The following is a 16991-nucleotide window of genomic DNA, read 5'->3' on the forward strand; positions in this document are numbered from 1 at the left end:
TAACATATAGAAATGTTATTGATTTATTAACATTCACATCCCGTTTATAAAAACAATAGTGTTACTGTACAATGAAGCTTTAGCATTTTACCCAGCAGGAAGTGGGTTTTATTGTCTAACTGCAGGCTGAATTCAGAGCGTCTGATTGGCTCAGAGTCAGTGACGAAAACGATGATGTCATGAAGTCTTCTCTTGGAGGATTTCCCTGACCAGAACCGGGTCGGCTCTGCCTTTGGTCTCTTTCTGAACCAGACCCATCAGCTTATTCAGAACTTTCTGGTTTCCGCTCCTGACGGCTCGAACCTGCGAACACAAAAGCGACCTCTGATGTCACACGGCTCAGCAACTTATGAGCGCGACGAAACGATCAAACAGTTCACTCAGTCAAAAAGTCAACCTTCAGTTTTGTGTAGACTGTTCACAGAGACAGAGAGCAAGCTGACACTTTATTAGGTACACCTGTTGTCAGACAGGCAGCAACTCAAAGCACTTAGAGCGAGCAGGCAGACGACTCCCTGGGGTATTAAAGGGACGGGATTATTTGTTTTCCAAGCACATAGAATCATTTTATAGCACAATGAAGCAACTATGTTACCTTCAGTTGTTTTAAAAATACTGTGTATGTATCAAATATGTCTTAAAATAAAATAGAATTGGTCATTTAGTGCCTTGAAATTGGGCCTCTGTCTCTTTAAGAAGCTCCTGCTCTTTCTGAAACTCCGCCTTAAGGAAGTCATCATAACATGGCTCCTCTATTAACCCTTTAACGTTTTTACCAGCGTTGCACTGAGAAGTAACTCCTATAATGAGCTCAGCAGGTGTTTGCTAATTGCTGCTGGCTAGTCTGAAGGAGCTGAGTGGAGAAGCCTTCCCTCTGCTTACATCCCCCAGAATGCTTTGTGGTTCTGTATCGGACGTCAGTGAAAATATTAAACTATCAAACATATTATCCACTGCTATTGATCACTTGTCCATCGCGATATATCCGATCGATTTATTTTCAAGCCATTTTTGAAAAACTAAGTTCTGGGTTTCCCATTGAAGGCCAGAGAACCATCAAAATGAATGTTAAAAAAATACTGAAAATAGAATTCTCGTATCTACTGACTCTTTATGATATGAGATTCAGAGATGCGAGCGCACGCTGACCTTGTCTGGATGTGAGTCTACGACCTTCTGGCAGATTCGGTGAAGGTCGGCGGCGTCGCTAACTAGCCCCAAGTCAAGCTCCTGGATGATCTGCAGAGCTGCCTTGCCTGGTGACCTCCACATCTCCTGGAACACCTGGAGAGGAACGGGAGCAGCAGGGGGCGCCGGCAGGTGAGAATGAGAACACACACAGGAAGAAACCTGCAGGAGGCAGAGGGGAGGAGGGGCGCAGCACACTGACCTGTTTGGCAGCAGAGGAGGAGATGCATCCTGCTTCCTGCAGCTCCAGCAGCTCAGCCAGGGCGGCAGGAAGGACTGGGCTGGAAGCAACGCAGAGTCTGAGTTAATTACACTGGAAGAGATGGATGAGGATTCATGACAGAAATAGAGAGAGAAAGACAGAGACGGTGATCGCTGGACTGAAGGGAGGAGAAAAAATGGTGATGAAGATCTGGGATTTTCCTGATCTATCTATTTTTTTTTTCTTTTTTACCTTTATTAAGTTGAAAGTTGGAATAAAGAGCTTTGGATTACAAGTTATTATCCCAGCAAAAATGGACAGAGATCACTGGAAAACTTCAACTATTAATTGTTAAATCTAGAAGAGAGACTCAAAAAAAGCCCATTTGCTGAAAGAACAACACTTTGAGAGCAGTAATGAAACCAAAACTATTAAAAAAAATAAACATTTTGCATTTAAGATAAAAAAAAAAATGTTATCTGTAAATCTTATCTTACCCAGGAGTCTGGTAGTGGCAGGTTTGGCTTCAAATTCTGTCAATAAACCTTTTATTTATCACCTTTTTTATCCAAAGAAATGATCACCGTATCAGTCCTCCTCTCTATTAATGCTACACGTTTCTATGTTTCTTACATGTTGATGTTAGAAGAGTTTATTAGCTGGTGTCATTTCAAACAGCCAGTGGCATCAAAAGCTGACTGGGATTTTGGAAGCGTAATTATAAAAGTCTGAAACCATGGCAACTATTTTCCACCTAAACCAACCACAAAGGCTTTTAGTTTGAAGTTCAGACGCAACACGAGGAGAATCAGCTCAATCCAGCCAGGAACTCGTCCTCAGGAAGAAGCTTTTCTCCCTGTCAGACAGTCAGGGTGACTTTCTCAGAGCCAGACACAAATAATTAGAAAACACAAAATGATCCCATTTATTCCCCCGGAGAAAGTCATTTGGCTCTGCTCTGGGATTTATCTGCGCCTTCACTTTCAATCATGGTATTTTGAGACACGAAAAGGCCTGAAATGAAGTGTTTCTATCAGCTGCAGGGAGGAGGCGGAGCATCGTTAAAGAACCGCTCACAGCAGCTGGACCCAGGTCTCTGACGGTACTGCTGATGATGCACCGATCCACTTTCTCTACTCCCGATACCGATATCTGAGGTTTAGCGTGGGCCGATATTGATCAGTTGCAGAGAAGCAGAGCTGAGTTGACTAAAAACATTTCTTTCTTTTTTTTTTTTCTACACACAGACATAAACGTACTGAATTACTAATTTATTTGCGTTAGCAATGATCTCCACCAGTACAGCACACTTAACTACACCAATAGCTTCACCAGCTTGGTCAAACATGTAAAAACAACTTTAACTTATTCAGTCAGTACAATGCCAGCGGCGTGCAAAAGTATTCACACCCCTTAAACTTTTCCACATATGCAAAAGTATTCACCCCCCTCCGGCTTCATGCATCCGATTTTTTTTTGAGTGCCGCACTTTTCTAAATTTTTCCGTATGCCAAGTTTTAGTGTGAAAACTGCGTTCTCTTTTATGCACGAGGCCCCTGGTGATGACCTTTTCGGCCACCAGCAGAATTTTAAACAAATAACAGTCATTTTTAAATACAGCATTTTCCAAAAGACCAAGATATAAAACCAGACAGGTCTTAGGTATTGTTACAGAATCGTGTATAATTTTCATTCGGCTTCACAACTATATTCCACTTTGTGTTGCTCTTTAACATTAAATTCCCATTAAATATACTTTTGCTTATGTGTGTAATGTGACAAAATATAGAAAGGTTCAAGGGGTATGAATACTTTTGCAAGCCATTTAATGTTTTTATTTTTCTTATTGATGTCATCTTGCTTTATTTGATTGGACTCTACACCACTTTAGTGATCATCTGTTTTTATGTGTTCTGGTGATAAACTGACCTGTGGCTCACGCTCAGGTCCTGCTGCTTCAGGAGCCCCAGCAGCTCATTGGTCACCCAGCCAATCACCTTCCTGGGATCCCTGCTGGTCCCCTTCATCACCGCCTCAAAGTACTCCATCAAGCCATCCTCATTCTGCACAGCAGCACCACATTCATCGCTGAGCAGGAGCGTTGCCATTTAGTGGCAGAGTGACAGACTGCCGGTGTGAACTCACCACCAGAGTGAAGCTGTGCTCTGGCAGCAGGCCGTACGTCTGCACCAGCCTGTCTCTCCTGACGCTGGGCAGCTCGGGAAGCCTTGCCCTCAGGGTCCGCAGCAGCACCGCCTCCCCCGCCTCCACGCCTGCAGGCAGCGACGCCTCATCCTCAAACACCAGCAGGGGGGGCAGGTTGGGCTCCGGCATGAACCTGCGGGAGGTGGAGGGGGAAGGTCTCTCAGGGTTAGAGGGAAGGAGGACAACTTCTGACTGCTTCTTTTATTACAGTAAAATAAGTTGTGATTCGAACTTCTGCTGCGATACAAACTGGGTTGTTGTCACATTTCACCTGCATGCACCAGGAATTAGACCTGACCAGTCTCACAGCTGTTTTACTGCAAGAACACAAAATCTTACCAAGTATTTTTGCTCTAGTTTCTAGAGTAAATATCTTAGTGTGCTTGAAATAAGACTAAACTAATTTACAGGCAACTTTTCAGCAAAAAATAGGAGATAGTTTTAAGTTAATAATTTCTTAATGGGGCAGAATTATGTATTTTCCAGACACATAGTATAATTTCATAGCACAATTAAGTAACTATGTTAACTTCAGTTGTTATAAAAATGCTTTATATATTGTGGAGAATTATCCTCCTCCATGCTAAGTTCTTGATGTATGAGGTGGCATTCCTAGTGTCTCATATCCTGTGACCTTAGCTTTGAGGGTGTTTCCTATCATGTCATTTCCTTTAGCTTTAGCTTTGCAACTAGCTAAAAGAGATAGAAGGAAAACTTAAAATTATTTACTCACAACGATATCAAATACGACTTAAAAGAAATGTTACCTACTAATTTAATGCCTTGAAACTAGGTCTCTGTCTCTTTAAAAACTTCTGCTCCTTCTGAAACTCCGCCTTCAGGAAGTCGTCACAACATGGCTCCTCTATTAGCCCTTTAATGACGTTTTACCAGCATTTCAGTGAGAAGCAGCTCCAATAAAGAGCTCAGCAGACTCCAGCTCCACCAAGTGTTTGCTAATTGTGGCTGGCTAGTCTGAAGGAGCTCAGAGGCGGAGTCACAGGGGAGGGCTGCTCCGAGTGGTGGAAGCTTAGAAGCGTGGAAGCTGCAGCTCAGGGGAGGAGCTTCGTCTTCAAAGGCGGGGCTAGGTCCACCCAGGTGTTTTGCACAGCTGAATGGTTGCCATGGAGATTAAAGGATTTCTCAAACATGCAGAAAAGAATCAAAGCAACACTCCAGGTATCTTTTTGTTGAGGGAATAACATTAGAACATGATGTAAAGCACAAAAATGTCGATGTTGCATAACACTACCAATTTGGGGAATAACTGACCTAAAACCAGCTGAAAAGTTATTTGTAAGTTAGTTTTGTCTTATTTCATCAAGTGTACTAAGATATTTGCATTAGAAACTAGACCAAAAATCCTGGTGAGATTTTGTGTTTTTGCAGTGTGATGATGAATCCATGTTGCTGCTGCAGCAGCAGCTCTGCCTCCAGGTGGACAGAATCTGAGACAACAAATCCAACCTCACCTGTAATCCTGAAGACCTTCTTTGTCCCGCATAGCAACAGTTTCCCTGGAGGGACAAAGACACACAGGGAAAAAATCAACACTCTAGGAAATATTTCATAAAAATATTTTAGAGCGAGATTTTCACTGAGTTTAAACATTTTTTGAAACAAAGATAATGCTTGCTACAAAACAAAGTGTTTCTCTAAAATTTGATTTTAATTTCAAAAGGGGCCACAAACTGTGAAGTGTACCCTTCTGCTTCACCATGTAACCTCTGGCACGCAAGGGCTTCTGGGAGGCTGCCAGAGTCCCAGAAGAAGAGCGAGGGCTCAGCTGTGAGGCAGCTGACTCGTTCTGGGAGCGGCACATAGCTCACAGATAACGCGGGCCGACAGCGCCGTCCAAATGGCTCTATTCATCATCATTACCACCAGGGCTGCTCCCGAGCCGAGCCCAGGCCTAATGAACCCGGCAGCCGTCCCGGTCGCTCTGCGTTGCTGCTGACGGCTGAATCCTGGCGCCGCTTCTTCATCCACTTACCCTGACTTGGAGTCGTACGCCCGGGTCTCGTTTAGCACGGCTCCTCCTCTCCGCACCACCGCCGTCTGTCTCTGGACCTCGAAATCTGGACAGAACAACGAGAGTCGTCAAACGCCTGCTGCCGCGCCCCGGCGGCCCTGATTTCTGTCACAAGAAACGGTCCGGCTACAAATGCATCAACCGACGCGCAGGAAACTTGATTCAGCAGCTGAACCTGTCCAGCTGCTTTTGGTTCTGTCAGCTGGAAGCGGAACTCCGTCCACAGTCACTCAAACTATGATCGTTATTTCAGCGAGCAGCTGGGAAAAAGTCAGACGGTCTCACACTAACTGGGTATGAACGTTAGGCAGCCTCATCATAAATTGTTACCTTGGACAAACCCTGCAAACACCCAGTAGAAAGAGCCTTTTTCAATAGATCGGAAACGATTGAGCCGCTTTTCCCCGAACCCGGAAGCTGAGGTGCAAAGAGCCCATTCATTTTATTTGTCATTTATGTTGTATTGTTTGTTTATTATGGATATTTACAATGTTTTCCAGTTCTTCAATCTATAAAAAAACAACATCCTTGTATTTTTGCTTTTAACTTTTTATTTTTAATTAAGAATACTTTTTCTAATAGGTGAAATGAAGGAACTTTGCTTTTCTCTAAAGCTACAGTACGTCACTTTTATTAAAAAAAACCATGTTTTTTTCATATTTGTTAAAACTATCACTATGTTGTGACAGCATGCTACGAGACAGATAATTGATCTCCTCCACCTTCAACCTGAGCTGCTACTGCTGTCTGAAGACATGCACCTCTCCCGACCAAAAACAACCAATCAGAGCCAGGAGGAGGGGCTTGGTGCTGTCAGCCAATCTTATGTACTCGCTGCTAAATTTGATAACAGCAGCAAAACAACTTACCGTTTATCTGCATTCATCTGTGGCTATGCTAACTAGCCTTAGCTTTCACCACAGAAAACTAAGACTGTGAAAGCTGCAATGTAGCAGAGATCAAGGAGTTGGGGGTTCAACTTCCAGCTCCTCCTCTGTCCTCACCTATAGCTCTGGCCAGGTATCTTATGCTGTTGATGTTCTTCACCTCCGTCCTGGTGCCCAGCGGCTCGCCTGGCCGGTGCACCGACACGTTGGCGTCAACCCTCAGCTGGCCCTCTGCGCAAACAGCAGAGAAGCACGGCAGCGTGGTTACGCCGGTGATTAAAATGCAAGCAGTGGAGGGGAGACAACAGAGCCAGCGGTTCCATACCTGACATGTTGCCCTGACAGGTACCCAGCGCCTGCAGGATGAGCTGCAGCTCTCTGACAGCTGCAGCGGCCTCCTCTCCACAGCTCATGTCGGGCTCCATCACCACCTCCATCAGACCGACACCTGAGGGAGGAGCAGGCAGCTGGGTTTCACATCCACCAAGTATCGATCTCTGACAGAGATCACTGAGAAACTCTTTATGGATTTATAATACTGATGTTAACAATTAATCAACCTACAGTTAATTGTCGATTAATGGTTCATTAGATTAAAATGAGTTCCAATAGATTAACTAACAACGTCCCCTTAGGCCAGGGGTGTCAAAGTCAAATGGACGGAGGGCCAAATAAAAAATTTAGCTACAAGCCGAGGGCCGGACTGATCGAATGTTCATTGAAATTTTTTTAAATGACGCATATAGTCTAGTGAACCTAATTGAACCTACTGAAAACCTAACAAATATATTCCAATATGATCAGATAAATAAAGCAATATTTTCTTATGGCTCTGTCAGTAATCTTTAATTTTCAACAGACACAACTGAAATATTTTTAAAATATAATTGGATTGAAATACAATAAAATAAAGTGCAAAAATCTATTAATCAAAAACAGCACTTTCATCAAGAAGAAGTAACATGCAGTGAAAACAAATATTAAACTTTAACTTTTAAACTTGAACTGAGTAAAAACTCTAAATATGTGATTGCACAGTAATGTTCACTTGTTTGAGGTTGAGGGTGATACTTGGTGGTGTCCCATCTTTTCCACAAGTTCATCAATGTTCGGGGTAAGGCTCTGAGCTGAGGAAATCCTCAGAATTGAGTGAAGGTGTTCAGCAGTAAGTCGACTTCTGTGTGATGTTTTGTTCAGGTTCATCAAAGAAAACAGTTGTTCACACAGGTATGTGCTGCCAAACATAGACAACGTTTGAGCAGCCTGGATGCGCAGCTACACGTGTCGCCGGCGACACATCTAAATTTGCAGTACCGTAATTCCGCCACACGTAGCGCTAAGTGGAAAAGTTCCAACGGTTTCTGAAAGGGGAGACGTTGCACTTTCCAGCAAGTATCGGGTTAATACTGTAACTTCGCAGCTGCAGCTGCAGAGAGTGTAATTAATCCGGGGGGCACTCCTTTAGTAGATGGTATATTTCGGCAATAACTTGGTGGATATTGAAAGTTCCGGTTGTTATGGATACATGGGTAAGTACATCATCTCACAGAACATTTAAAGAACTACTTACAGTTCAAATAAGGAAGGTATTTTTTTTTCAGACGGGGTGCCGGCTTACTGCGGTCTGCGGGCCGGTTCTAATAATAAATCAAGATCATTCCAGGGGCCGTAAAAAACCTTCTCGCGGGCCGGATGTGGCCCGCGGGCCTTGACTCTGACATATGTGCCTTAGGTCTTCTGCTAGTGTTGTAGTTTGGCCGCCACCCAGCAGAGGGCGCCACTGGTCACTCTTAAGCAGCAGAAACTAAGATGGCGGCGCTGCCCCAGAGCGAAGAGAATCGGTCCAAACAGAGTCCGTGGTGGGATGTAAAGTGTATTTTATGCGGTTCTGTTTTGAAATATAAACACACGACAAGCTCGTTGAGTTTCACCTGAAGGTAAAGGCTGATTTTGAGGTTCTGTCGTGAGTTAAATCACTTCATGTAGCCAAGTTTTAACAGTCCTTCCAATCCAGAGCTACCACAGACGGGACTTCCGTATGAACATTTCTGTTCATAGGGGATTAAATGTTTCACATATTTCATTCTTTTCAGCATTTGCTTTTCTATTTAGCAACCTAAGCGGTTACGGGTTTGCTATATTTTGTAAATATGCCTAAGTTTATGTAATCTAAATTTATGTCTAGATTCTAGGGGGCGCTGTTGTGCTCCAACCTGCTCTGTTGAGGTCGATGAGCGTCTGACTGTTGACGTCATCGTGCAGACTCTTGCCGCTGTCTTGTTCCAGCTGAATCTGTTTGATGTGCACATTCTTCCTCATCACCTGGTTCCTCTTCCTCCCTCCCAGGAAGCTGTAGGTGAGCACTCCGTCCACCGCCACCGGGCGGCGCTGCTGTGTGATCTGGTACCCAGCCTGGAGGAGAAAAGCTGCCTTAAGTCCTGGTGCTGGGTGACATCAGAGATGTCAAACATTTCTACCCACAGTTTCTCTATTGGTGTGAACTTTGACTGAGCCATCGTGCTTTCCTGTCCCAGCCTCACATTGCTTTTCTCACACGATTGCCTTGTCTTTAGATCCCTGAACAAGATTTTTAACCAACGTTGCACTGAGAAGTGGCTCGAGTAATGAGCTCAGCAGATGCACAGTTCAGCCAGGTGTTTTCTAATTGATGCTGGCTAGTCTGAAGGAGTTGAGTGAGGTTTCTCTGTGAGAAGGAACCTGTGAAGCTTGGAAACTGCAGCTTAGAGTAGCTGCCTCTCAAAGGCGGTGCTAGGTCCACCCAGGCGTTTTCCACAGCTGAATGGTTGCCATGGGTGATTAAAGGGTTTATCAAAAATTCATGAAAGAATCAAAGCAACATTCCAGGTTTGTTTTTGATGAGAGAATAACATTATGACATGATGTAAAGCTAAAAAAGTTGATTCTAAATAATACTGCCCTTTCGTATTTTAGACGTTTCTCTGTTCCTGTGGGCCTAAGAATTAATTTACCATGTTTCTATGGCAACTGCATCACAAGAACTAAACATTAATCACACTTATGCTAAAGACGGAGAAGGTGGGAGAGAAGATAGAAGGCAGGTTGTTAGTCAGCAGCTTCCTGACTGATGCCATCAATCACTTCCTCTTCCTGCAGCAGCTGAGCGCAGCAGCCTCCACTTCCTGCAGGCTCCGATCAGAAGCTACATGACGCAGTTCCTGCTCTGGCACCTGCATTCACCATGCTGCTCTCTGTTGATTTAACTGTCTCCAACAGTTACCATGGTAAACTGTGTAGGTGGAGCATGTTCGGTCCCATATTAATATCTGTATCGGTTTCGATACTTAACAAAATATCTAGATTGGGTATCGGTGACAATGTGTCCAGTACATAACGGGCCGATCTACTCAGTCTAATTCTAGGTTGTTTTTTTGACATTCATTTTGCAGCTTATTTTTTAGATATTTGATCAAGATAGTTGTTTTTGTCAGATTTCAGTTTCTTTATTATATATTTTACACTAACTGTTCTAATCCTAATTGCACTGACTGAACAAATCAACGTTGTTTTCACATGTTCAAACTTGTGAAGTTATTGGTGTGAGCTGCACTTATGCACAGTTATCAAATAAATGACTAATTCAGTACATTTATGTATGTGCTTAAAAAAAATAAACATTTTAAGTCAATTCAGTGCTGTTTTCTTAATCGGATCAAGTCAGCCGATTATAAACCTCTGATATCGGTATTGGAAGTGAAAAAAGTTGACTGGTGCGATCCGTAGTGTGTTGTCCTGCAGAACCAATCAGCTGCTCTTCAAACCAGCCCCATTTCCTGCTGGCGACATTATAGTTGCCACATTAAGATTTCCTGGATCTGCTCAGATCGCGACCTCGGCCTCAACGACCGTTACATGGCCACACACACTTCTGTGCCCACTGCAGCCATACTGGAAACCTCATCTGTGGCCTTGGGAACATGTCAAAGCCTTGGTGATCCAGACATGGTGGTTCAGTTGCACCCTTTCTATCTGAGGGGAACTTGAATCATTTAGAAGACGTGTGTGCTCATTAAATGAAAGCCGCAGCTCGCCGGGCCTCTCCGTTCAGGTAGTCCCGATACGAGCAGCCGGGGCATTTTACACAAATACAATCATTACATTTTGGTGGATTTTATCAATAATGAACAATGCAGAGTGGAAGATATCTTTCCACCGAAGGCCCTTTCTCCCTCAGTTCTGCAGCCTTCAACCTGGGCACTGCAGGAGGACACAGAACGTCTCATCAGCTGCATCATTATAAGGGGCAGTATTATGTGTCTTCCAGGCATTTAGTGGCGTTTTAATAGCATAATCAAGTCACTACGTTACCTTGAGTTGTCATAAAAATGCTCCATTTACAAAATTTGAATTCATAATTTAACGCCTTGAAATTGGTCCTCTGTCTCTTTAATACACAACATGGCTCCCCTATTAGCCCTTTAACAATGTTTTTACCAGCGTTGCACTGAGAAGTAGGAACAGATGTGGAGTTCCACCAGGTGTTTGCTAATTGCTACTGGCTATTCTGAAGGAGTTGAGTAGGTGGGATCACAGGGAGGACGGCTCTTTTTTCTTCTAATTGTTTTTGTTGAGATCTGAAACATTGTGAGACTTGTGAGGCCACATGGCTTAATTTCTGAATTACTATTCAACTATACAAAACTCTCAGTTTAATGTTTTCCTTATACATTTTTGAATTTTAAACCCTGAAAAACACAATGCAAAGCTAACAAGTCACAAACAAAATGACAAAAAATAGAAGAAATAAATACGGAAGATGTCAAATTGTTGTTTAAATATTGTTTTTTCAGTTTGTTTTTAGTTAAAATAATAATAAAAAAATACAGTCAATTTGCTTGACTAATTAATTTTTTTTTACTTCTGTATTGCCCCTACAACTTTGAAAAATCAGTGGGTTCAGATCATGGATGGAATCTCTGGATTACATTTCTTAATGGATATTAATACAATCCAATCATTTCCATGAGATGGAAAATAACTAAATATAATTTTATTATTATTATTATTTAAGTCTCTGTTTTATTTTTCCTTTATTTAAATTTTCATTCATTTATATTCATTTGAAATGAAGCTGGACAATTTTTTCTTTGTGTTAAACATCTTGCAATACGAACAGTCAAAATACAATAAGTTGCAGCTAATTTTGATATGACCGTTTTCTCACCATTACACTCCTCCTCCAGACAGTCTTATTAAAATAGCAGAAGACATCTTTGATTAACAATCGTCCTTATTATCTCTGAGCCGTCCATAATCCGTTTTAGTAGGCTTGGACAGACTTTGCCAATTTAAAATGCTAAACTCTTTAGCACCTCCTGTCTTAGAATTTCTATAAATTTTAGGAAAGGTCTCTGTGGGGGCAACCGTGACATTTAATCTTTTCCTTAAAATGTCACACATAATGCCAGGAAAATTAGCCCCAGGCCCGGGGAGGTTGGGAAAGATCACTGTGCAAGCGTCTCGCTTTGGACAGAGAAAATGAGGACCAGCAGCAGGAGAACGGTGAGGCGTCTGACCGGAGAGTATAATGGAAAAAATATCTTGTTCCTATGACAGAATATTTTGCTCAAAACTAGTAATTTTCCATCAGTACTAAGGAATTAATTAATTAAAATAAGCTCCTATTTTCTTCTGAAAATTTACTGGTAAGTTTGTTTTGTCTTATTTCATGTGAACTAAGGTATTTGCACTAGAAATAGATAAAAAATACTTGGTAACATTTTATGTTTTCGTGGTTAGGACACCTTTGGGCTGTCCTAATTTATTCCTTAACATACCTTTTCTTTTTTTACAGGTTTTATGAAGATTATTTTTTCAGTTTTAATAATTTAATTACAATAAGCAATTTTCTTTCAATGTTTAAAATAGTATACAATCTCCATATTTTCAAATATGTAATAAAAACTCAAAGGTTCTCAGGGTGTCATTTTTTCCAGACTACACAGGCGACTATGAGGACTAAAGGAAACAAGCTGCTAAATAAAAATGGTTCATGTTTGAAACTTAAAGCTCATTTTCTTTCATTTAAAGGCGATCAACTATGTTCTCTTGAACAGGGATTGGTCTGTGCGATACAAAACATATTTATTAAATTTTTTGCACAAAATGATTCTTAGAGATTTTAGTCTGCTCAGTTCAACTTATTTTGAGCTGTTTTAGGGCCTCTGTCACTTTAAATCCAAATAAGCTCCTGCTGGCCACGCCCCTTAACTCAAAGTTCACACTCGCAGATGACAATGGCTGTAAGCAGATGCGCAATTGTATAACCGTACATCTTTGATAAGCAGAAGTAGAGCCTCCTACACAACCAGGTTTCTGGATGGCAGGTCAACAACAAAACATGTGTCTTTACCAGCAGCCACTGTACAATGCATAAAACCAGCAGAGCAAGGGTGCTGGAGCTCTGCGTGGGTTGCTAGGTAATAGTGCAGTGCCTGTCACATGTATCTTTGAAATGGCTCATTTTTCAGACACCAAAACAATGTTTTTATTGCTAACAAACGGCTGGGTGTTTTTTTTTTTTTTAAGTGCTTGGGTTGTGTTTAGAAGCAGCTGAGACCCAAATGGAGGTATAAAAATATGCATAATGTGAATTTTGTGTAATGGGTCTCCTTTAACAGTTGAAGTCAAATATGTATTCATGCAAACAAATCCAGACAAATGATGACTTTCTGCCTCCTGTGGTAACACCTTTCTACCTACGAATCACAAATATTTTGCAGAACACGGAGAACACACACTCACAGGAAGGTCGGCATAAAAGTAGTGTTTCCTGTCGAAGACTGACTTCTTGTTTATGGTGCAGTTGAGAACCAGTCCGGTCATCACTGCTGCTTCAACGCATCGCCTGTTGAGGACCTGGGAACACATGGCAACATTAACATTCTTCTAGAACAAGCAAAAAAAAAAGATTATGAACAGGTTAAGTTTGATATGAATATGCTAAATAATATGACTCACAGGAAGAGTTCCGGGCAAAGACGCGTCAAAGAACGAAACCGAGGAGTTTGGAGGAGCTGAAAACTGAACCGAGGAGCCGGAGAACAGTTTGGTGTTGGAGCTAATCTGCGCGTGGATTTCCAAACCCACCACTCCAACCAGCTGCTGCGGAGCGCTGAGGTACCAAACACACACAAGAGAGAAGCGGATGACAGAGATGTCCGTGGCAGAAGGAACACAGTGAACATTACAACATGTCTTCTCTGGTCCACATTCTCCTTCTGTTTGTTTTTCAAAGAGCTGCTTGATCTGCAATAAATGTTAGTTCATTATTTAAACAGGCTCTCCATGTACGAGACACATTTGCTGACACTAGTTGTGTGAAGCAGCATAAAACCTTCCAATGCTTTTTGAGGCAACAAGGCTATTTTAATACCAAAACATCAGGTGTTTTCAATAAAACTTCTTGAGATGAATATATTTTTCTTCTAGCAGCTCAACAGGCTAATCACTATCTGCGTTTTGCTTGCCATGAAAGAAACCTGTCGCAATTAGCAATTAGTCAGTTAATCAATTAATCAATTCCATTTTATTTTTAAGGAATTTTTGTTTATAGAGACTAAATAATACATTTTATTGAAGGGTCCGGTTTTGTATGGTTTTTAATTTCCTTTTTATTGATTTTTGTTGACGTATTTTTTATGTTTATTTTCGTTCTTTACAAAATAAAAGTTTATTAGTATTTGAGGAGACAAACTTGTATCATTATGTCATTATCATGTCAGATGAGAATGGTCAATTTAAGTTAATCGCAAAACTTTCTGGGCCAATTTATCATCCAGCAAAATTGGTTATCATGACAGATTTACTATGAACCCAATGTAGTAAGACTTTAACACTTTTCATTATTTATTTATGGCAGGTCATAATTTTTTTTTTGCACAAGTATTTTGTATTACATGCACCTGAGTTCTTTCAAAGTTGTTTGAGATGGCAAAGGTTCAGTCAGGAGAATTTCTAAATGTTAGCTTGACTGTGAAAATGTTATTTTATTTCATACACCTAAGTACATCCAGCTTCACAATTGTTTACCGCAGAGAAGACACTGACTGTTCATAAATACTATGCTGAACCCCAGAAAATGTGAACGTTTAAATGGTTTGTATTTTTGCTGCATTACACTGGATCTTTCCCACTTTCACACTCACCATGACAACGAAACAGTAGAGATTAGTAAAGAAAGGAGTTCACCTTTTCTCCGGAGGCTGACTGCTGCATTGAAGCTTAGATGTGCTGATCCGTCTGCTAAACAAACAGGAAGATTTTTGATAATAAGGTATTAATTTGATGTTATGAAGCAGCTCCCTGGCCGCTATACTGGAGGCGGCCATGATGGCCCAGTCGCTCTGATGCTCATGGGAGTTGTAGTACTTTAAAAGTGACCTTCACCGTTAAAAAGAGCGATGCTGCTGCTTAATACTACAAGCCCCAGCAGCTAAAGGGGAGCTTTAAACGAGCCCTAGCTTCCGTTCAGAACGCGTCATTTCCGCTACACCGACTGGCGGGACTTCTTCACCTGCTAGAAATATTAGGAACGGGTTGTTGTTTCCAGCCATTGTCAGATTATTTTCAGGCACGGAAACAAACACAAGCCCTTAAAACATGATGGCAAGTAGTGGGAAAGACTCCCGAGGACTGAAAGACGACATGGTCGTGTTCTCAAACGGGTGCCGGGAGGAGCCCTCAGCGGGGCACGGAGGAGGCGCGGAGGCCGAGTCCCGTTCCAAGGGAGCAGCAGCAGCGGTCAGCCCGCAGAAGTTCACCTTCAGCCCGGAGCCCAGCATAGAGGACATCCGCAGGATGCAGGCCGACTTCACGGACGAGCGCGACTGGAATAAGTTCCACCAGCCCCGCAATCTGCTCCTGGCCATGGTGGGAGAGGTGGGCGAGGTGGCGGAGCTCTTCCAGTGGCGGGGAGAGGTGGCGGAGGGTCTGCCGGACTGGACCGAGTCCGAGCGGGAGCAGCTGGCGCACGAGCTGAGCGACGTGCTCATCTACCTGGTGGAGCTGGCCGAGAAGTGCCGCGTGGACCTTCCCCAAGCGGTGCTGCGCAAGATGGCGCTGAACCGACTCAAATATCCCGCTAGCAAGGTGCACGGCTCGGCCAAGAAATACACAGAATACAAGGACTGAGAGCTGGGGGGAGTAGGGTAAATAAAACCTAACTCACTGGACACATGTCTGCTATAAGAACCCAGGTCTTCCGGGTTCCGGTTCCCCTGTTACAGACTCAGAGTTTCAGGGAAGGAGATGTTTCTCCCTGAAGTCCCAGTTCAGTTCAGGAGCTTTAAGATTTCACTTCAAAGCTGACAGTCTGAGTAAAACTGTCCACCATAACACGGAAACATTGAGAGGGATTGGTTCAGTTTTGTTTTTAACTATGTCATTTTTGTAAACATTTTTGTTCAAATCAGTTTTCTTTTTCTTTTACTTTAAAATAGTAAAAAAAAATATTTTAGAAAAATCTGAGCTGTGTTCTGTGTTTCTATCATAACCTTGAACCTGTGGAGTTATTAGGATTTTTATTTTATTCCCTAGTCATGAGGCTAAATGTGGCGTAAAATGACATTTATAAAAAATGAAAGTCCAGTTCTATTCAGCAAAAGTTTCAGACATTGTTGAGGAACATTTTGCAATCTTTTTGTAATCTGTTTAACAGTCAAATGTCTATTTTCTTTTGAAAGAATTTTGAATCATGTTCTTTCATTTGTAGCTGAATGAAACAGATTTTATTTAAAACTCTAAAATATTTGTTTACGACAGCCTTAAATGACACAAATACTTCAACAACAAGCCAGTGTGTTCTTCAATGTTCTGCATATGAAGAGTTAATATTAGTTTTGAAATTGTAAAGAATTTTTAGTGATGTAAATAGAAAATAAATTACAGTTTCTACATTTCTGTAAAGTGCAATAAAATCAAATTGTGCTGATGTAAAAATCTGCTTTATTAGGCAAGTTTTGCTCTCAAAAACATTTTAAATACACTCAAATTTTGGAAGAGGAATGAAAAAGTCTCACAAATATATAAATATTATTACACTTCCACATTTATTCTAAATAACTTCCTGTTTCAGACAAACTCTTTGGCTATGCTCACCGGCCTTAGCATTCACAACAGGCTCTGCTAGCTGCAGACAGCAAGAGGCGGAATACAGGGATGATTGACAGCGCTAAGATCCGTCTCCTGGCTCTGATTGGCTGTTTTTAGTTAGCGCTAGGAGAAAGCAGAGAGCTTGATTTTTTTCCACAGATATCTGTCTCATACCTTACTGTTGAGAATTAGTGACACTGTCAACAAATCTGTAAAAAAAAAAAAATTCTTATGAAAGTTTCAGCTGCTTTAACTTTTATTATATTTGCATTGAACTGCGTTTTATCTGATCTCTCCTTCGGAGCAGCCTGGGCTCAGTCCAAACTGCCACCATCAAAACTAAAGC

The 16991-nt window shown here is 41.9% G+C and overlaps 2 protein-coding genes across 3 annotated transcripts; one reads left to right on the forward strand and one right to left on the reverse strand.

Annotated features, from left to right (window-relative positions):
- On the reverse strand, positions 1–14922 carry gatb (glutamyl-tRNA(Gln) amidotransferase, subunit B). 2 transcript variants are annotated; one of them, XM_028016234.1, is made up of 13 exons: positions 14744–14922; positions 13514–13667; positions 13298–13411; positions 8728–8926; positions 6840–6962; positions 6632–6745; positions 5589–5673; positions 5068–5112; positions 3536–3728; positions 3320–3453; positions 1391–1469; positions 1150–1284; positions 1–303 (listed from the first exon to the last, which is right to left on the reverse strand). In XM_028016234.1, the coding sequence occupies exons 1-13, from the start codon at positions 14881–14883 to the stop codon at positions 178–180; spliced, it is 1641 nt and encodes a 546-aa protein (XP_027872035.1). In that variant the 5' UTR covers positions 14884–14922; the 3' UTR covers positions 1–177. The 2 variants fall into 2 exon arrangements, with proteins under 2 accessions (XP_027872035.1, XP_027872036.1); XM_028016235.1 differs by lacking the exon at positions 13514–13667 and having other exon boundaries at positions 14744–14906.
- Positions 14923–15011: 89 nt separating this feature from the next.
- dctpp1 (dCTP pyrophosphatase 1) lies at positions 15012–16021 on the forward strand. The gene has a single exon (XM_028016236.1). It carries the CDS (start codon positions 15155–15157, stop codon positions 15683–15685), a length of 531 nt encoding a protein of 176 aa, XP_027872037.1. The 5' UTR covers positions 15012–15154; the 3' UTR covers positions 15686–16021.
- The last annotated feature ends 970 nt before the right edge of the window (positions 16022–16991 follow it).

The sequence above is a fragment of the Xiphophorus couchianus genome, chromosome 5 (genome assembly GCF_001444195.1).
Source record: "Xiphophorus couchianus chromosome 5, X_couchianus-1.0, whole genome shotgun sequence".
NCBI lineage: Eukaryota > Metazoa > Chordata > Actinopteri > Cyprinodontiformes > Poeciliidae > Xiphophorus > Xiphophorus couchianus.

Excerpts from the sequence above, each read along its gene's own strand:
- gatb (XM_028016234.1), bottom strand. The coding sequence starts at position 14,883 with ATGGCCGCCTCCAGTATAGCGGCCAGGGAGCTGCTTCATAACATCAAA. Across the intron at positions 5,674-6,631 it reads ATACCTGGCCAGAGCTATAG|ATTTCGAGGTCCAGAGACAG; the intron begins GTGAGGACAGAG and ends TGTTCTGTCCAG. Across the intron at positions 304-1,149 it reads TAGACTCACATCCAGACAAG|GTTCGAGCCGTCAGGAGCGG; the intron begins GTCAGCGTGCGC and ends TTGTGTTCGCAG.
- dctpp1 (XM_028016236.1), top strand. The coding sequence starts at position 15,155 with ATGATGGCAAGTAGTGGGAAAGACTCCCGAGGACTGAAAGACGACATG.